The 21,738-nt window shown below is 37.6% G+C and overlaps 1 protein-coding gene across 4 annotated transcripts in view; it reads left to right on the top strand.

The window, feature by feature from the left end:
- The window catches only part of Ccser2 (coiled-coil serine rich protein 2), a 132,804-nt gene extending 111,526 nt beyond the window's left edge, over positions 1–21,278 (top strand). For 3 of the 4 annotated variants that reach the window (XM_059274154.1, XM_059274158.1, XM_059274159.1), the window contains 2 exons: positions 842–931; positions 20,364–21,278. In XM_059274154.1, the coding sequence (XP_059130137.1) occupies positions 842–931; positions 20,364–21,146 (873 nt within the window). In that variant the 3' untranslated portion in view covers positions 21,147–21,278. Of the gene's footprint in view, positions 1–841; positions 932–6,751; positions 6,837–20,363 lie in introns of all 4 variants that reach the window. The other variant, XM_059274155.1, reaches the window with a different exon arrangement.
- Positions 21,279–21,738: the final 460 nt, after the last annotated feature.

The following is a 21,738-nucleotide window of genomic DNA, read 5'->3' as shown; positions in this document are numbered from 1 at the left end:
CTTTCTCTGGAGAGTTACAAACAAACATCTACTCTTCCTTTTGGGCATCATCAACAGTTCCACCAAAGTCCATCTTGGGGAACCAGTGAGTCTACTGAGTTTACTTTCAGAGCATGGGTGAGAGTTGTTTAAAGGAGCACAGGTGAGCCCAAAGCACTCACACCGCTGGGAGTTCTCATTCCATAGCTGCATAGATGGAGTCCCCCTTAGTTAATGCTCCACAGAATATAAACTCTAGCACGCCCAGGATCACAGGGCCATATTCATTAGGACAGAAGTAGATATAGCTGGCTGGAGGGTTCAGAAAAGAGTGGCTAGAATCTCAGGTGAGTTATTGGAACCTTCTACCCCATCTTTTGAAGCAATGTCATCAGACCCAATCTTAAAGTTCTCTTGCAAGTAGTTACATCGGATGACGATCTGATGAAGCTCATGGCTGTTAGGGGCAGAGGACAGTACTCTACAACAGGATCAAAATAAATCAGAAAAGGGATATAATTTTTCAGTAGTATTCTTTTTGTGCCCTTGATTGCTGCATATATTCTAATTGATGTTGTAAATTTTTAAATACATAAAATTATATATAGTGAGTTTTTCAGACAGTTTAAAAGATTGTCAAAAGAAATATTATAGTTCACTGCTTTATCCCAAATCCAGTCCCTGAAAAAGAGGAGATAACTGAATAGACCTTGATGTTTGATGTAGGCATGTCTGCCATGGAAGTAGCCAGAGCTGCATTGTACTATGTGACCTGGTAACTTGGCTTGTTCTTCTTAACACAGCCTCTGCCTGTGTGTATGTGCAGAATAAAATCATTTTAAACATTTGTGGTTTTGTCCAGGCAACCCGGTGTAACTGCCACCAGAAATCTAAAGAGGAAAAGTGTACATTTGCTGATAAATACACCCAGACACCCTGGAGAAGAGTCCCTGTAAGTCACTTGTTCTTGACTTCTGTCCTTTGCTATTTTGTTGTGTTGCTTTGATTTTTTTTTTTAATCTAACCACTAATAATTTTGAATCTGCCATAGCTATTTTTTCTTTAGATGAGCTGCTCTTCCCTTGTCTCCTAGGTGTTATGTACTTCCAAAGCTTCTCTTGTGTGCTCTGTACAAGTGAATGTGCTTTTAGTAGCTTTTCCATTCTGCATTTTGTGGCTCATCTTATTTAAGTGTCTCCTCTTTTCTCATTGCATGTTTTTGTGGGAGTAGTAATACCGTGGTCCCACTTGTACAATATATCCTACATTGAAGGTGTATGATGCAGCATATTCCTTTTTGTGTTGAAGCTTTTCCAAATAGGTTTTATTATTATAATTACAAACTATTGAGGACATTAGGAAATATTAATCCATGAAAATATAGTTAGGATATGACTTATTTGAAACAATAGGAAATAGCCACCAAAATATTGTTTGTTGTTTTTTAAAGTGTTATTTATCAAAATATATTTAGTGCTAAAAGTACTGTATTATTCACTCTGAGTACCTGGAACTCACTTCAGGATGTCAGTCATTATCCTATTATGTGGGGTAGGTAAAAGGCTTCTATTAATAAGAGAATGCTTAGTACACTTTGAGACTCCTTTTGTGTTCTATATTGCAACAGAGCCTCAGTAATACAAATGAATAGAACAATACATAGGTTAATATAGTCAATACAACTTAGAAAAGTTAACAATAAGCTTTAAATTTTATAAAATTGTTACTTTGTTTCTTTCCATATAATGTGTAATTGCTTTCTCTGTATGTGGGATGATATGATAATAAAAATTAACTTATTTGAAGAGCTTTCACTGTGGTTTTTGAAGGAAAAGTGAGGAATAAGAGAAGGAAATACACAGATAAATGCAGGCTCCTTGGTTCCTAAACAGCTGAAGGAGCTGTTGACTCACTGATAGAAACCAGTGCAAGTTTTGTGGAGACTGGAGGATGTGGGAAAGTCTAGACAAGTCAAGAACTTAGTGAAGGACTATAAAGGTAGGACTCAAATTACAGAAAGCAAATGACATCCTTAGACAAAGATAACCTAATTCTACTTGGATGTTAAAGGGTGTGGAAATGTTTGGAGAGAAGTCCAAGATAAAATATTATGCCTGGTGCCTCTATGTGGGCATTTGATCTTTCCCTGATCTCCAATTTTCCCACAAAGTGTTTGTAGTTTTAAACATTATTGATTTAGCTTTTCTGTTAAGTATAAGAAGCTTCACTTTGTATCTTTATGGAAGTCTTTAAACTTCATAATCACACTGGCTCCCCCCCTCTTCACCCCCCCCCCTCCCGCCTCATTGTTCTGGAAACAGTGTATTAATCTGCCTCCTTACTCTGGGTAAAAGTAACTGGTGCAGAACCACCTCAGTGCATTCCTGAGTTAATTTTTACAGTGATCTTGGGAGAAGTAAAGGGTCAGGTGTTTAGCAAGCACTACCAACAACTCAGACTTCAGCTTTCTCCATTATTATTTTTTAATAGGAATCACCTGACCACATTCCTTTTTTTTTTTTTTTTGTAGATAGGAATAAAAATTAAAGGATATAAAATGGCCTATTAAGTTTCTATACTAAAGAAATGGCTGAGACAGTACTATAACTTAGGACTCCTGACTACTGGTCATTGGTTCCTTATCCCAAAAGCACGCTGAAGAGCCTTGCAGGATGAGAGGTTTTCAAAATCAGAATGGGAGGAATGGAATGTCTTTAACTACAGAACAGCTCTTGAAGGCAGAGGTGGGAGAGGGTTCCGGCAGTAAGTTGACAGATAGTGTAGAGCACAGACGTGTCCTAAGGAAAACAGTGAAGTTAATGTGAAAGCTCATGTAAGCACAGAGTCAGAAAGTCTAATCTAAGAATTATAGTAGTTTCATGGACGTTCATTCAATGAATAAATAAATGCTTGTTTATTTACTTCAATAATATTTTAAGTATCAAGTTAAAAATGATTTTACTCTGTGATCTTTCCCCGTGCTCATTGGACTTCACTTGAAATACATCATGTTGGAAACAGTTTCTATAAAGATAGTGCTTTTTTTTCATTCAGAAATTATTCTTTGCTCCAGATGTTCTTTTTATAAAGGAGGAGTCTAGCGTATTTAGACAGGGTATAGGTGATACAGATGTAGGGGTTCTTGTTTGGTAATCTTTAGTTTTTTAGGTAGAAATTTTAGAAATGAAAAGGCCAGTTAAAAATCGTTTTAGTACAAGTAAAATTAAAAATAAATGTAAAGCCTTTGAGAAGGCTGCTGATTATATTCTGTGTCTTTTCACATTTTCTCATAACATTCTTGGGACATTTCAGTGTTTTGACATTGCTACAGTCACTTGATTATAGCATCTACTTGGGCTTTCGGTGCGAATTCCATTTGAACATTATCTAAACACAAAGGAAGAAATCCTGACTGCAGTGAAAGATGGAAAAGGATAATGACTGAGAGATTTACTGACGAGGGTTTGTGTGAAGCCACTTAGGAGGTAGAAAGAAACAGGAAAGGTAATAGAGGAGTAGATGGCTACCAATGGCGGCAGAATGGTGGAAAAGAAAACATTTTGAAGCTGACATGAGTTTCCTCTGGAGATTTGTCTGAGTGGAGTTGGGTATCCCCTAATGGCTTCAAGTAGGATACCTGAAGTAGAGAACCCACCAGAAATAATAACCAAAGCAGTAGAGCAGAAAAAAAGAAAAGCACACGATAGATACCTGTGTGCCTATTGCTCTGTGCCAAGCTCTGTTCACTAAACAGCACCAACCACCAGATGCTTGCTTGCTATGACTTAACAGTATGTCTAGATGCCAGTCATCTCATTTCCCTACACACAAGGAAGCTAAAACTGAGAAGCAACTTGCTCAGATACTTGCATGACTCATGAATGCTATGGGAGACTGGTACTGAGAAACCAAAGTTCATTTTATTTTGTTTTTGTTTTACTATTTAGTCCTGGCTGCCTGATGCAGACCAGGGTGGCCTTGAACTCCACATACCTCTGTTTCCTAAATTTGGAGATGAAAGGTTTGCCCCGTCAAACCCGGCTGACGGCTTGTTTATCTAATATAAAAAGTTATAGAGCCAGCTGTGGTTGGTACAGTCCAGCTGATCCTGGTGCTTGGAGGCTGATGGAAAAGGGTGACTACAGTTACAACGCCAGGCTGGGCTTTAGAGCAGACCTTGTCACTCCTTTTAAAGATAGTCTTTACTGATCATACCCTAGCCTCTTCTTAAGAACAGCATTACTTAATATTGAGTAATAATAATAAAAAGAAAAAGACACCATGAATTTTAGAAGAATTGAGAGCTATGGGGAAAATTAGTAGGAGGAGGGAAATGATGTGATTATATTTAAAAATTGCAAAAATAATTTGGATGAGAAAAAACATAGGACAAGGACTAAATTCTATTACTCTATGTACTTCTAATATTGTTTTCAAAGCATTTAACCATAACATTTAAAGATAGAAAGTCATTTTGTACGTCAAATTCCAAATTATCAGGATATATTCTTTTTACCAGCCAACATTTGCTTGAATACTTTAATTTAAATAATTAAAAAAAATTAACCATCAGTCCCCATCAGACAGCAGAGAAGGTCTAAAGGGTCTATGTGTCCTGTCACCAAATCAGCTGTCATGGATTACAAAACCAGTGTGGGAATATGCAGACTATTTATTATGTCACATGGAAAGGCTTGTACATGTTAAAACTCTGTTCACAGTAGGACCTAATTCTACTTCTCTCTCCTGGTTTAATAACTGACTGCTACATATGAGAAGTCATGGGAAGATGATCTGGCATACATTTCAGAATGTTTTGTTGGAGTTGTTTCTAACACTGAATGACACTCCATTCATATCATTGCATATAGTAGAGACACATATAACATATCAACCCAACAAGTGGAAGATGGTGCCATAAGCAGTTGTTTCTCTAAGAATTAGGTGCTTGTGCTGTAGACTTACTGAGTCAAGTTTCGCCATTATATTTTTGTAAAATCAGAAAACTACCACAGATGCATCACAAAAAGCATATCAAAAGTGTGTGATTTCTAAAAAATGTTTATAATTTTCCTCGTAAGAAACATGTTTTCTTTTTCTTGGCCTGGGAGATAGTATATCAAAGCAACTGAAATAACAGTGTACCTCGCAAATTTGTCTTTTGAGTAAACTGTCCCATGTGCTTTCCTGATCTGGAGCCTGGGCAGCAGCATTGGTTAACATTTCTGCAGGACTGGCCTACTTTTAGACTCAGATTTCCTACTTTCCTCCCCACTGGGAGTTGCCATATTACAACTCAGATATTTATGTGTATATTTGGAGATAAGTACTCAAAGGGAATTAAAGGGTTTATTTCTTTGCCAACAGGTCTTGTTTATTTATTGTTGCATTTATATTTGTCATTCAAAGAGATTGGTATGTGTGGACATACACATCAGTATTTGAACAAGTAACATTTGTGAGGTGTCCCACAATTGCTTTTGCATTGTGTAATGTTAGTCATTTTCAGGCATTGAGTTTTGAATATAATGTGTCAGCTAGCTTTATAAATACTGGCAGGAGCCACCTCTGCCTCTGAGACATCACGTTCTGAGAGGCAGAAGTCTGGACACAAGAATTCATGGTACATGCCTTATGCTGTTTTTTAAAACAACCATGTTTTACATTTTGTAGTTCTATACAAAATCAATAACTGAGTGGAATTGTTTATCAAAGCCAATAACACATTACACATGACGGTTATAGCCATCTATGATCTATCTGTTTATAAATCTCTGTCATTAATTTGGATTTATTCCGGACCTATGGAAGACATTTTTGAAATTGTTTGAATATGTGTTGGAAGAAGCAATATTTGCTGTGATGAATTAGAAAACAAAAGATATAGCACCAAATTTGCTAGTACTAGAACCATTTCATTTGTATTTTGTAATTTTATGTGTGTGTGTGTGTGTGTGTGTGTGTGTATGTATGTATTTGGTTTTTTCAGACAGGGTTTCTCTGCGTAGTTTTGGTGCCTGTTCTGGATCTCGCTCTGTAGACCAGACTGGCCTCGAACTCCTGAGTGCTGGGTAAAGATGTGTGCCACCGCCGCCCAGCTTATCTGTGGATATTTTTTTAATTTGGCTAAAGTGGAGAGTTTTAGCAAAATGTGTTTTTGATTCTGTGATGTTCAACATCTGACATATAGATGTCTTCCAATTTTTATAAAACATGATTTAGATTAAGGAGCTATTAGTTATCCATACTAAAATGCATGCATCACCCATGGCTTACATGTCACACTTCGTAAGAACTTAATGTCACAATATCCTAATTATTTCTAACCCTAGCTTTATTTTTGTGTTCTAATCTTTTGAAGATCTATGACTTGAAAAGAAATAAAAGTTTTTGTTTGAAAATGTTTGATTTTTGATTCATAAATTAATGTTTTCTATATGTTAATACATGTAATTTATCTTCCCTTTTACTGTTCCTTTTCTACAAAATAGTAGATAATATGATACTTTAAGAGATGTATGATGATGGATTTATTGCATACCAGAAAGGCTTATTTGTATGTTAATTACAAAGAGTAGAGTGATATTTTCTGTAAAAATATTTGACAACTAGATTATGATATGTTAATAATTTGAGCTGCCTGTGAGTTAAAAATGAAATTTACTTCTAATTAACACTGTTGCTGTATTATTTGAAGTGAAAACAAATATGACTTTGGTTTCTCTGGTTCCCTTCTTCATTGTGCCTCCCTACCCCATCTCTTTCTGCACAGGGTGGGTATTCTGCTCCTTCCTTCTCTCCTTGGCAGGGCTCCTTCCAGGGGATGCCACGGACTGTTCCACCGCACCGCAGACAGAGTGAGTCTGTGTCTCTCACTCCCATCCTGCTCTGGCTTCCCCTTCATGGTATTTCCCTTCTGCATGACCTGTCCCTCCCCAGTACCTTCTTTGCCCTCCTAAGCTATCTGCAGGCACCTGCTATGGAGCACTCCCTGTGGTCTGCTCTCTTAACACTTCCTTGACGCATGCAAACAAATCTCCACTTATGACCTGAAAGCTCTCAGAGGTTAATTTCACCTTAACAATGTCGAAACCTTCTGCTGGTGACCCTAGACCTACTGACATGCATCTGTCTTTAAATAGATCTTATCAAGATCATGAAATATGTGAATAAAAATTGTTTTTACCTAGTTATTTTTAAAATGTGCACATTATCTACAGATTTGATGGACAGATGCATACTGTTTAGGGATCAGTCTTACTAGACCATTGCACACTTCTTTAAATATTTCCTAATCAAAGGCTTTGATTGTACTTAACTGCCATCTAAAAAAAATCTTTTAAAAACTTTTCCAGGCCTTTTTTTTCAAACTACTAATATGTCTTTATAATTTGTTAGCCACTTTGCAGCACAGAAGCAATGGCTTGGAATATGCATGTTTACTAACACTTAATGATTCAGTTATCACTTGACCTTCCACATGTGTTGACTGCTTTAGATAATGTATTTAACTGTACCTGGTAAGTTGGCTGTATTTTATCTTTTTTGAAAAGTCACCTCCTCAAAAAAAAAAAGGTAATATTAATGAAAAATAGTCATTCAGAGTTAGTTCTACACCTTATCCATGGATTTAGTCTAACTGTGATTCCTAACATTTTTTCACTGATTTTCCTTATGTGAAATATCAAGAGTCCAAGGGGATTTTTAATTAACTAAGAATTATAATTTATTTTTTAAAAAATTATGACTTGGTTTATCAAAATTGTAAATAATTAACATGAATTCCAGATAAGACATGATTTGGTTGGTGCCTCTCTTTTCCTTATGTGATTTTTGTTTTGATGAAAAATAAGAGTTTGTAGAGCTGTGGACTGTAACAAGTTATTTTGAAGCTGATTCTCTTATGTGGAGCAGAGAAGACGGATAATACAGCACTGTCTTTATGAGCTCTGTTTTATTTCTAGAGATGTTGCATCCATGTCTTCTGGCGAAAACTCATAGCATGTGGAGAACCAGAGAGAATTGCTAGTGATAATAGGAAAAGCATTAACAAATGATGGATTTTGAGCCTTGTAGTCAGTAGCTAGCATTGCTTGACAGATTTATCTTACATCAGCCTACCTGCCTCTGTGCTCATTGCAGGCCCCCCTTTTATCTCTCCTTCTCCTCTACTATGTGTTCTCCTGCCATCTCTCCACTAGCTGCAGTACGGAATTGAAGTAAGGTTAATTAGCCTGTTTTGCAAATGGAGCTTTTTGTAAAGTATGTATCTGGAAATATCCCTCTCACTGATTTCTTAACTAGAATAGCTTTAGAGTTTTCTTATCCTTTCCTCTGGCCATGGCCATCTGTTAGCACTTACTTCTTCCTCTTCCTCTTCGGTTCAGTGCTGTTGGTTCTGATTGTGTGCTAGAGTATTGTGATCAAGACTGATCTCTGATTTTTCTAGGTCCAACCTCTTCCTGCATCTCCAGATTAGGAAAAAGTAAGGATTAGTTGTATGCTTTCCTCTGCTAGCCACTCAGGGATGGGTGGATGTATGTCTTTCTCTAGAGATGCTTATAGGACTCTTGTTGAGCCGTAGCTATAGGATCATTCCACACACTTTAGCAACTCCCACTGAATATGAGAGGTTCTTCTGGAAGAGAGATGTGTTTTAATAACTGTACTATCTGAGATTCACCTCGTAGTTAGCTGATGCAGTGTGCTAACAAAGCTTATTTTTCTACCCACTGACCCCCAGTGCAATGAAGTAGGGCCATGAAATCAGGCATGAATCCAGTGGTTTTATGGAGAATATAAGAATAGATCTTTTTTTTGGGGGGGTGGTATACTAAATGAACATTCAACTGGATAATGTCTGTTTCTACGTTTAACTAGTGTGTGGTCCCCAGCACTCAGTTTTTATAGACATTGATTATAAATAATAGAAGGGAGTTAAGGAGTTTCTCTTTCATTATAATGTTTCATTTAAAAAGTTCTTTCTGATGCCTACTCGAGCATTGACTAGAGTGCACTGTGTTTATCATCAATGCAAAGGACAGGAGTTGTGGCTGAGTCTTCAGTAATGGCAGCCTGGTTTGCATTTTAAGTTGTAAGAGTAGATCGTCCAGTGTGAAAAGATAGCCTGTTCTAAACATGCAGAGTGTGAAATCATCAATGTGTATTAGGAGTATATAGCCCAGGCCATTTCCGAAAGCTGCACTGGCTAGAAATCTTCTTGCTAAATTTAAGAGTAACTCTAGGAAATGGATATAAAGAAGTTCCTGGCTTTTATATGGCTTTCTCTGGAAATATTCACTTGTATTTTTTGTTAATTTTTTTATCATAAAGAATGAAGACTAATTTACTATGTGTTGTTTTTCTTCTGATTTCAAATAAATTTTGTATAGGCTACCAGAACATAGTTTCTGTTTAGGTATATGGAGACCCTTCCTGCTGTCAGTGGAGACTTCCTTTGCCTGGCGTTGGTTACTCCTTCTGCTCTAATGTCCATCTGCTTTGGATTGAGAAGGATGAGTAACCCTGGTGCACAGTAGGAAAAGTTAAGAATTGCTTCTTGCAAATAGAAGGTCTTCATGACCAGTCCAAATAGCTTCTCCTGCCACACTTGGTGCATCAAAATCATATTTAAGAACAATGCCCATTTGTTGCTGTGCCTAACACCCCTTTCAGAATTTTCTCTTGGTTATTTTACTTGAAAGAACTTAGGAATTCTCTGTATCTCTCTTCTGTGTGAAACAGCTTAGATGGGAAGGAAAGTAAACAAACCATATGAAGTACATCTCCATCTATCCGAAACATCCAGCAATTTCTAGATGTGTTGCTTGATGTCTAAATTTACATTCTAATAATAATTATATTTACCAGAATTACATTGAAATCACAGAATTTATAGCTTTTGTTTTTTCCTTTTATTGTTTAACCTTCAGGTGACACTTAACAAATAATTTTGACAAGTGATGATGAATTTATTTTGCATCCCAGCTCAGTACGTATTTATTAGATGCAAATACGTATTTGTATCTAATATATGTGTACCTATATTTAAAATTCAGACAGAAGATTCTTAAATAGTACTTCCTCTTAAAACATAATATACTCATTTTCTTCTCTAGTGACTTAATTTTTTTTCTAAAAATGTTAGCAACTTGCAATAAGAAAATCAATGAATCGTGCCTCCCATATAAGTCTGAGTGAATATAGGCTTAGCATACCAACTTTAAATATGAAGACTCAGAACCTTAGGATCTGGGGACATGATTCAGCAGTTGGAACACTTAAGCATGAGGACCTGAGTTCTGCTCCTGAGAAACCCTTATAAATATCAGTGAGTGTGGTGGTCTACCTATAATTTCAGCCTCAGAAAGAGTAGACAGGGGTCCCCAGAGCAAGCTATTTAGCAGACTAGCAATATAAATAAGCTTGGGATATGATTGAGAGACTCTGCCTCAATAAATCAGGTGGGAGAATGACCAAGAATGATTCCTGGCATTAACCTTGAGCATTCATATGCACATTCAAAAACATGCATACACAGACATGTACGTACCACATCCACACAGGAAAAATAGGAAGAAAAAAAGAGAGTTTAGTCAACTTTGTATAAATTGTGTTATCATAGAAAACATTTTTAACAAAATATCTTTATTATTTTAAGTGCTTTCCCCAAAAGATTAAACCCATGTGCCAGGAAAGCTTTTTGTTGTTGAAGATGATGATCCTTGAGCAAGATACTGAGATACTGGCCATTGGGCTTCACCTCCCTCACTTGTGCTAACCTGCTGCTTTTCACCGGCTTGCTCACTGTTTGATTTTTTTATTGTTTTTATTTTTTTGGCTCAGGAGTTACTGTCTCAAAGTCCACGCCCTTAATCTAATAATTAAATAATGCACTTTGGAAATTATGTCTAAAGTATTTGGAAAATTTGATGTATAGTTTATAAAATATAGCCATGTATTTAAGAAAAGGATAAAGATAGCATTGACTATATAAGCATTTTATTTGAATTATCACTTGATCTCCACAATAACTCATAGTCAGCTATTAATTCTGATTTTATAGTCAAAGATGTAAATCAATAAATCAGAATGATGTAATATCCTCAGGTAAGTTAATACACTAGAATTGCATTTTATTCTAAGACCAGAGCCTATATCTTGCAATTTATTGTAGATGACCTTTTCTCTAAAATTTAAATTTTCCTCTGACATACAATATAGTGGCTCATTATAGATGAGCTAAAAGAAATAAAATAATTTTATGTGTTTCCTTCTAGTCTTTCATAAAATAAGAATCTTTTGTAGCTCTAGATATTTTTGAATCATGTAAACATATTTCACATAGTTACTGTCACTTGAAATCACTCTTTTTTGGTGGATGACAATGTATTATCACTTGGGTGTAATCCTTTTTTTTCTAGTCCACATACATTACTGCAGTGGAGTTTGTCTTTGTGTATAGTCCAGTGCCAGCACTTCTTCGGGCAAAGCTCTGGAAGGACATCATTTACTAAAGCCTGTGCACTCACTAGGAGTAGTTACTATGCAGGCAGGCTGATAGATTTGATTTACATGGCCTAGTCTGACTGACTCCAAGATGTGACTTCAGTCAATTTTATATGCATTATTACTTCAGCTGTTGTGTTCTTAGGAGCAATTAACGTTGGGAGTGACTTTTCATAAAAATAAAATATTTTGATTGAAATGGAAACTAGGATAATTTGTAGAAACTGAACTAAGTCAATTTGCATTAAGCCATTTTTTTTCTGTAATATTATATACATTTTGCAGTCAATTCCAGATGATATTTCGCATAGTTATTGGTTGGTTAATTAGAAATGTGCACCTAACTCATGGTCTAGTAGGACTTCCCAGAAACCTAGACACGTGTTTGTCTGTCAGCACCTGCACTTGGGGCAGGTGCAGCAAAGGTGTAGTGTCGGAAGCTTTTTGTGGCGCCCGCTTTGCAGATGGCGGGAGTGTTTTCTTTAGCCAGCTGTTGCAGCTGAGGCATGGCACTTGCACACCTACCCTATTGGTTACACCAGTGGAACTGTGTTATTGTTAAGTGCTCCGTCTGCATCTGCTAGGTAGTGACAGACTGTCTTTAAGAGAGAGCTGCATGGATTCAGTCATGTCTCAGTGACTGTGCCTCAGCAGTAAATAGCTCAGTCACTCTTAAACATGTTGACAACTTAAAAGCAGGTAATCGGCTGTAAGCTCAAAGACTCTGTGAATTCCATATTTCTGTAGTTTTCAAGTGATATGTTTATTAATCATATGTCCTCTTAAGCTTTCTCAGATCTGGAGGTGCCATTCTGAAATCTAGAGGGCAAAAGATTATTCCGAGTTTCCAAAAGTCACTGGGAACCATGATTGTCTTCACTTGGAGCTAGTCCCAGAGGGGTTTATTTCAATAATTTGTCTTCACAGTGATGTGTGGAACCTCATATATCGTTTATAACATCGTTTCTAAGTTAAGGTCCAATTATACCTTTAAGAGGTCTTTAATGCCATTGCAACAATAAAAACTAACTAGCAAACACTAAATTTATTTAGCTTTATAATATGCTAGAAGTTTTTTTTAATTACTAAAAAATATTTTCTTCTTTACCTTTCTTCATAAGTGTTTATATGGGACCTAATTTCCTTAGGTCTTTGGTATGTTAGTATTAAATTGTGTCAACGTTTTTTTCAGTATTGTGTTTGGTAAAATTCAAGTGATTCCTTTGTGTAAGATTATAAGAAGTGTTAAACATACTTTTCTATGGGTATGAATATTTGTACTAACTTGTAAACCACTTTAGCAAAAAAGATATAAACCTATTAAATATGCTTTACTATATGTAAATATACTATGTACAAAAATGAATAACGCCTAGACAAACACAAGCAGAGCAGATACCATTGGCTGCTGCCCAGTCATAGCAATCCTTGGTGTTCTGTCTGGTCTCTGATGCCCGTGTCCTGTCTTTTTCTTGTCTCTGCTCTCCCATTGTGCCATTGGCAAGGAGTTGAGAAGTTAGTCCATTACTTCTCTGACAAAGCGTGGTACAGTACAATTTCAGATTTTTTTTTCCTACCACCTTCCTCATGGTCACTTTTTGCTTTTCTGTTTTCTCCCAGTTTGCATGATGCATGTCAGAGCGCGCATGCATGAGATTACAGGCATGTTACAGGTGGCTCAATTTCCATCTTCCTTTGAAGTATTAAAGTGTATTTAATAATACAGTAAACCTATACGTAGCTCAGAAAATGATTTTAGGTATTTCTTGTGTGTTAAACAGTAGCATTTTTATACTTGAATATTTCCTGTTTTCTACTTTACAGACTGTGGAACATTTTACTCAGTACTTGACATTTTAGCTGCCATCTTTTTTTGCTAGTGACTGGAGGAGAAGGATGCTTATGAAGCCCAACATGATAATTCTAGAAACCTCTGGGGTGGGATGAGCAATAATAATGAACAACTTTCCTGAGGGTTTCCTCCAATGAGTCACTGTGGAGCTACGTCTGTCCAGAGAGACTGCTCCACCAATGGGGTTGGGCTTGGTGTCTAATTGTTATCCTTTGTAGATAAGAATCAACTAAGAACCAAAAAGTAGTGAACTTTTCAGGAAAGCTATTACCTGTATGATGATATCGAATGTGTAGATTTCTTACACTAAAACTTTAAGATAATCATCTAATTATATTGTGTATTCTGAAAGCCCATGGATTTATAACTAGTACCCAAATAACATAACAGTAATATGTTTTAGTGCTACATTTTAAAGTCTTTGATGGTTTAAAGCTGATCTTTGCCGTTTGCAGAAGTGTGTGAAATTTGGACATTTCTTCATTAAATGTCACTGACGTCATTTAGAAAATGAAGAGGCTGATACCTTCCACTCAAAGTCTCAGGAAAAGTAGACAACATGCATTCAAACTTAGAATTGAGTTTTCTGCTCTTGGGTAGAAGGAAACCCCTCCTTCCCAGTCTGGAGTGGAACATTTCTGTCCAGGAAGGAAGTAAACCAATCTTAGCTTTGGCATCATACTCATACATGCCTGCTATTGATTTAAAACACATAGCTGTGATTAACCTTATTTAACTATGCACTTGAACCTAGAAACTTCATGTTCTGTAGCAACTAATTTATTTTTATGAGATAGATATCTTGGCTATTCTACTAGACCAGTTATGAAAAGCCATACTTTAAACTTTTCATGCTTAACTTTCTAATTATCATAGATGATGTGTATCTGAAAGCCCAGTGCTAAGTGGTTTGCATGCGTAATTATATTGTTGATATTGGAATAGGGAAACAGCTATGTATACTGGGATAGTTTTCCCAGCCTCCTGACCCAGAAATGCCTATTCAAGTAAAAAAGCACTTGATTGCTAAGTTTGTAGGTCATTATGAAAGATACTGCTGTTCAAGTTAATATGTAGTAAAATTAAACATTTTAAGAAAAGGTTTATTTCCTATTATCCAGATTTATTTGCCCATTAATTTTTAGAAGTTGATTTTTATTTAATCATTAATTATCTATTAATGACCTAACTAGTCATCTTTGCTAGTTTATGGCCAGTTGAGCTGTTCTTGAATACACAGCTAATATTCACTTGCTCGTTTTCATAGCAAGCATGTATTTACTCACTGTATGGCAAATACTACTGACTGCTATGAAAAATGAAGTGTAATAGTGCTTGCATGAGGAGCCACATGGTCTCTGGTTATCTTTGTAAGCAGTCCAGATAGGCATCTGAGGTTATCGCTAAAGATGACTATCGTAGCTTTGCAGTCCCCAAGTAGTGCCTGTTGCTGACATATACCTGTTTAACCTGAGAATCTGTAGAATGGTTTGGTGATATTTATATATCTAAAACTAGTATGTGACACTTGCAGTTGCTGAGTTCAGTTAGAGGCACTGGACATCAGTCTACATTTCAGAACGTTTCTAACAAACCCTCTACAAGTTCCAAGGACAGAGTCCTAATTAGTGACTACTCCTGTAGTCACCAACTTGTAACTACAGGAGGCTTCCTGAATCCCCAGTTGAGCTTGGGTTTCTGTTGCTTTATGTTACGAGTGTTGTGAGCTGCTAAGGCCATGAAATGCTTGGACTAGTAGGTCCTTTCCCAGATACCTTGCCAAGATAACAGGAAATACTATAACATTTTTCTATTCTCAAATGTGTTTGTCCTGTCTCTTTCCCCCACAGTGTGTTGATTTTACACTCTAAACTTTATTAGAGCTGTTGGCAATCGTTCACTTGGGCTGTTGATAGCTTACTACATGACTCTTAGCGTTTCTTCCCCTCATTGAGTTTCTCACTGGATCCACCAAAGTGAGATCCTGAAGCACTCTGTATCCTCTGGTCTCTGTTAGCACTTATCAGTAGCTCTCCTCATATAGCATACCGAGTTCTGTAGCTTGGCAAGTTCCCGTAGGCGCCTGCCTTGCTGTTCTCCTAGCAGTGTTCTCTCCACATTCTCGTGGCATCTAAATGGCAGAACATTGTGTTCTTTGTTAGCCATGGCCATGTACCAGCCCTTGTCTTAGAATTTTTTTCCTGCCTGTCTACCTGGCAACTCCTGCTCACCCTTAAAAACCTCAGTCTAGATTGTTTCTACATTTTGGATGTATTTTTTTCCAGTCAAACTTTTGTTTTCTTTTTGATTCCATGTTGTTGGAAGTGGTTTGTCATTTGTTAGCCTGACCTCCTTAACGAGCTCCATCAAGCACAGGACAGCTGTGTGCTCACTTCCAGGTTTTCCCACTCCTAGTACTGTGACTTAATAGACACAAGTGCTTTGTGGCTGTTAGTGGTACGTTGTTGTTTGTTAGTGATAGTCTGGTCCATGGTAGGGTGCCTCTCCCACTGTTGTCGCCTTAGACCTCACAGTGTAGCAATTTCTTACTCTCCTTGAAAGAGACCCTTTCTCTTCATAACAGCAAAGTTTCCCAAATCACAATTTTCAAACATAGGGCATTCATTTTAGGATAGGAAAATTATATTACTAAGAATAATTTTACATGAAGTGTAAAATTCACATTATCTTATAGAAATAACTTATTTATTTCTAATTAGATGATGTTTTTGTTAGGTTTTAATTGCTGTAGAGAGACACCATAACTATGGCAACTTTTATAAATGAAAGCATTTAATTGAGAGGTCTCACATACAGTTTCAGAGGTTCAGTTCATTATCAACCTTGGCAGGGAGCATGACTTTGTGCAGGCAGATGTGGTGCTGGAGCTGAGAGTCCTACAACTTGACTCAGAGGCAACAGGAAGTCGACTGACTCACTGGGTGGTATTCTAAGCATAGGAAACCGCAAAGCCCACCCCCACAGTGACACACCTCCAACAAGGCCATACCCACTCCAACAGAGCCATACCTCCTAGTAGTGCCACTCTCTATGAGATTATGGAGCCAATTACATTCATGCTACCACATTCCACTCCCTGGCCACCATAAGCTTACAACAGTATCATAATGCAAAACACATTTAGTCCAACTTTGTCATAGTCTATCACAGTCTCAACCATGTTTTAAATTCCAAAGTTCAGGGGTTGGGGATTTAGCTCAGTGGTAGAGCGCTTGTCTAGCAAGCGCAAGGCCCTGGGTTTGGTCCTCAGCTCTGAAATAAATAAATAAATAAATTCCAAAGTTTAGAGTCTCTTCTGAGATTCATGCAATCTTTTAACTCTAATCACCTGTAAAAATCGAAATCAAAGAGCAGATTACATACTTGCACCACATAATGGCACAGGATATACATTACCATTCCAAAACACAGGGAAGGGGAGCACACCAAGGAAAGACTGAACCAAAACAAGACCAAAAACCAGCGGGGCAAACTCCAAATTGGGCATTAGTTCCTTTTCACAAGTTGGAATCTTAGCTGGGTGAGATCTTGCCCTGAAGTCACCATTTCCTTTATTCCATTTCTTAATCTGTTTATCTCCTTGAACACAGGATTTAGCTCACTTACTGGTGGTCTTTTTCTTCTCAAAATTTACATTTTGTAATTTACCCTGTTCAACTTGCTTCTTTTCATTATAAATCTTCATCAAAGTTACCACTAATATCCACACGACGGAGTCTATACTAGGCTGTTTTGATATTTCTTCTGCTAATAGAATTAATACAAAACTCTTTACTTTGGCCTCCAGCAACAATCCAAAACTCTTCACTTTAAGCTCAGGCAGACTCTTTGGACAAGGACAAAAGGCAGCCACATTCTTCACCAAATACCACAAGAAAGATCTCTAGGCAACATACTAAAATTCTTCTCCTCTGAAACTTCTTGAGTGAGCCCCTGACAGTTCAGATAACTCTTAGCACCTTTGTCTTCCATGCTTCTACTTGTATGGCCCATTAAGTAGTGCTTAAAGCATTCCACTGCTTCCCTAACATGAAGTCCATGTTATTCCAAACAAAAACACAGTCAAGCCTATCACAGCAATACCCTAGTCCCTGGTACCAACTTCTATCTTAGTTAGGGTTTTTATTGCTGTGAAGAGATACCATGACCACACAATTCTTATAAGGAAAACATTTAATTGGGGTGGCTCACTTACAATTTAGAGGTTCAGTCCATTATCATCATGACAGGAAGCATGATGGTATGTAGGCATATTTTGTGCTAGAGCTGAGAGTGCTACATCTTGCAGGCAACAGGAAGTCAACTGAAAGTCACACTGAAGGAAGCTTGAGCAAAAGAGACCTCAAAGCCCATCCCACAGTGACATACTTCCTCCAACAAGGCCATACCCACTCAAACAAAGCCATACCTCCTAATAGTGCCACTCCCTATGAGATTATGGGGCCAGTGGCATTCAAACTACCACAGATGGTAGTTTAGACGTTTGTTTGTGTAACTATTTAGTCTTATTTCCTCAGATAAAAGACTCAGCATGGTATATTCTTAGAAACTCGGTCACTTTCTAGTTGTCAGTCTTGTAAATGGAGCTTTGTTATGTTTAGTACGGGCAGCACATCTTTCTGATTCTGCTGTTTGCATGTGTTTCTCCATGAGAAGTAGGGAATGGGAATAATTAACAGTGCAAATGGCTGTGTCACATTCAAGTCACAGTGGGCCTCTTCTGGAAGATTGGCGCTCTGATTACCTTGTCTTAATGCAGGCCAGTAGCACCTTTTTTATTTCTAGAGTAATAAACATACTACAAAGAAGTCATCTAAAATTGTCATTGATATTTTTGGTTCTTAAATTGCTTTAAGATCTTTTAAATTGGTATGAGAAAACTACTCTGTTTGGAGGTGAAAAGAGAGAACAAGTGCTGTGCGCTTGGCCATTAGTGCTGTCCTTCTCCAGGCCCCCATTTTCCATACTAAGGAGTGTGACTTCCTCAGTATGGCCCTGCTTGTTCTTTCTATTAAGTATTTTTTACTTTTGTGATTGTTTTTGCATGCTCACTAGGAAACCTTCAGGAGAATCTACTGAATTAGTTACTAATGATATTTTAGTACCTTTCATTTTGAAGGATAGTTTATTCATCTCCATGGTAATAGATTGAAAAATGTCCACTGTCTTTAAAGTCTGGATAGTTAGCTTTAGGCAGTAATTGAGCTAGCTTTAGTTTGAACATTCTATAGCTAGAGTTAATGTCAACATTCATTGTTTTGTACAGTTTAATTTTGATTATTCTGCCTTTTAAATATATATATTTTTATTCTTTAAGAATTGCGTGTATACATACAATGTAGCTTGATCATTCTCACCCCCTCAGTCCTTCCACTAACCACTCCCAGATCTACCCTCACCTCTCTACCTCCTCCCAACATTGTATTCTTTTTAAAGACTAAAAGTAAAATAACCTATTAAGTCTAGTTTGTGTTCTCCCTGGTGTAGGGTCTTGCACTTGAGCTTGGTTAACCTGTCAGAGGCAATACCCTTAAAGAAAACCCATACCCCCCTCCCGAATTCATGAGCTGTGCCTAGCTCCTGAGGAGTTGGGACTTGCTGGCTCCTCCTTCCTCCATGTTGGAATGTTGACTGGCATGGTATCTTATGCACTCCCTCCCCCTTTTAAAGTACTGGTCAGCCCTCAGCCATCTCTCCTGAGTGGTGATCCTGTTCTCAGTCATTCCCAGCCATGCATGCCACTTCAGTCTCTCACTGCTGATCCTCAGCAGCCACTTCTACTGCTGGTCAAGGAGTAAAAGAACACAATGATGCAGTCAGAGAGGTCCATCCCTTCAGCAGGAGATGTGAGAGACACAGTGTAAGGTTTCTTTGTGGATTAGCATAGTTAAAAAGTATTTTTATTAATGAAAAATGACCTGTTAAAACCCACATTTGAAACCCAAAATTTTTGACATTTTAGCCCAAATTATGAAATAGAAAGTATGTATATGGGAGAGGAAACAGATGGTTACTGATTTGTTCTAACTGACCCCTGTTTTACTGGATAACCCAAAATAAAGGAAGTTGCATGTTCTCTTAAGTTGGCTGCTGAGGGTGCACAAGGCTATTTACTAGGCCTTGAGAACTTGCTGTGTTTTGGTTCCAGTTCCAGGTGGCTGCACATTGATGCTCTCTCAGGTGTCGCTGAAAAGACTGTTGGGCTGTGAGGGCCTCTAAGGGTTGAATTTAGTGCTTTGAACATACTGGGCTAAGTGTATCAGACACTTTTGTATAAATCATTAGAATTCCACATAAACTAACATTATAGTCTTTCCTAAACTTTGTGTATCTCTTGGTAAAAGAGAGCGTTTGGCAACTCACATAAAAATGAACTTTAAAATGCACAATAGCTGGAGAAATGACTTGGTGGTTAAGAGCTTTGAATGCTCTTACACAGGACCAGGGTTCAGTTCCCAGCAAACATATGACACATTACAACCATCTGTAACTTTAGTTCCAGGGGAACTGATGTCTTGTTCTAGCCTTCAAGGGCACCGGGGACACGTGGTGCACATATACACACACATGCAAAATGATGTTCGTAAAATAATGGGCAATATCCTGAATGTTACCATTAAATGTGAGTGCCACTTAAAGGAAATTAAATCAAAGTGCTAATGAAATTTTCCTCTGTATCCTTTGTAGATAAGGTTGAAGATAATAAATGTAATGATGCAGGCATTTTTTTCTTCATGAAATACTTAAAGGCTTTCTTTTGTCCCATTTAATTTTGGCTCTTGTTCAGTGTTTGCTGCCTGTATCATTTTTGTTTGCATTATCATTTTAATGTATGTCATGAGTTTGCTTGGATCCTGCAATTCATCCTTTACTTTAAAATATCACATATTTTCCATATTAAAGTATAATACGTGGCAATTTGCTTAATTGGAATTGAACTTGCATTAATTCTGGGTAAATTTCTAATATAAATTGTTGTTATTTTTTTTTTAAATTTTAACAGCCTCAAGTACTACAGCCTTCCAGCAGCCTTCCCAGACCTACAGACCACGCCCAGGGAAAACTAATAAAGCCACAACATATCGAGGCCCACAGTGAATATACAGTCCAAGGCATGTGTCAGAGTGGAGCACATCCAGATGGAAGCTGTACACATGGCTTGCAACAAGAAAACAGCTATGGTTTGGAAGACCGTCCTTTTTCGTCAAGCCCACAGTTCACAGTGGATGTGGTGAAGGACATACCTTCTGAAACGAGCCTGAGCATGACTATGAATGCTCAAGAGCCTTCTTATTTGGCAAAGAACCAAACTAGTGACGTGCAGTTTGTACCCAAACCTCAGACACCTTCCCAGTCAAGTACAGTGGACCAGACTAAGAGAGTTGGAAGAAACCAGTCTCCTCAGCCCAAGTCCTTGCAGCATTTAAAGCCATCCATCTTGAGTTCTTCAGCACCACCTCCAGATTCTGATTCATCATCAAGTAGGACTTCCACATGTAAGAAGGCACCAGTAATTGCACAATGTAATTCAAAACATCAGCCAACGTCTAATCAAAACAATCTTGCAAATAATTTAAATCTGAAAGCATCTAAACTCCGTCCCCCTTCTGGCTCTTTCAAGCAAAAACAAATAATCAGTCCCCAACTAGAATCTCAAACCAAGACAAACATCCCAAGGCCATTAGCACGACCAAAAGAACTGCAGAATCCACACGGCAGTTTGCATTCTGGGGATTGTGTGGCCTCTAATCGATATTCTCGTCTTCCTAAACCAAAGATACATTAAGTGCATAGCCATCATCTGCCAATTTGTCTTTTGAAAACAGTCTGCTCTGTAATAGCTTTATGTGCAGTTTATTACTATGTTGGAGGTTCCATTACAGCAAATCTTAAAATTAAAACGGAGAAGCTTCTACTAGTTTGGCTCTTCCATTTTATATCCTAGTTGAACTATATACCATTTGCACATTCTTGTCTCAGGTAAACACAAGTTTACTTATCCATCTCAGAGGCCAAGTCATGCTATCCAGCCCTCTCTCTGCACACCAGAAAAGTCAAAGGATTCCATTTATCAGGCAACATGTGTACTTTGCTAATTTAGTCCTGTTGTGGTCCATAACTGTGGTTATCAAAACCCCACCCTTTTGCTTACTCTTACTGTGAATATGAATGTGGTTACTATTTTAACTAAAGATCCATAGTGATGATGGAAGATGATTGTCTGTAAGCAGGATTCTGGCCAGTGTTTTGTATGTGAGGTCTATGCAAAGTCTCCACAATAAGTAAAGACCAGGTTTTTAGTGGGGGAGTCCTTATAGGTATTCTCTGTCCTTTCTAGGATCAGTAATATAGTCCTACGGTTTCTCCATTTATCAGAC

This window comes from Peromyscus eremicus, chromosome 9, assembly GCF_949786415.1.
Source record: "Peromyscus eremicus chromosome 9, PerEre_H2_v1, whole genome shotgun sequence".
NCBI lineage: Eukaryota > Metazoa > Chordata > Mammalia > Rodentia > Cricetidae > Peromyscus > Peromyscus eremicus.
This window is presented reverse-complemented; position numbering and strand designations above follow the sequence as displayed.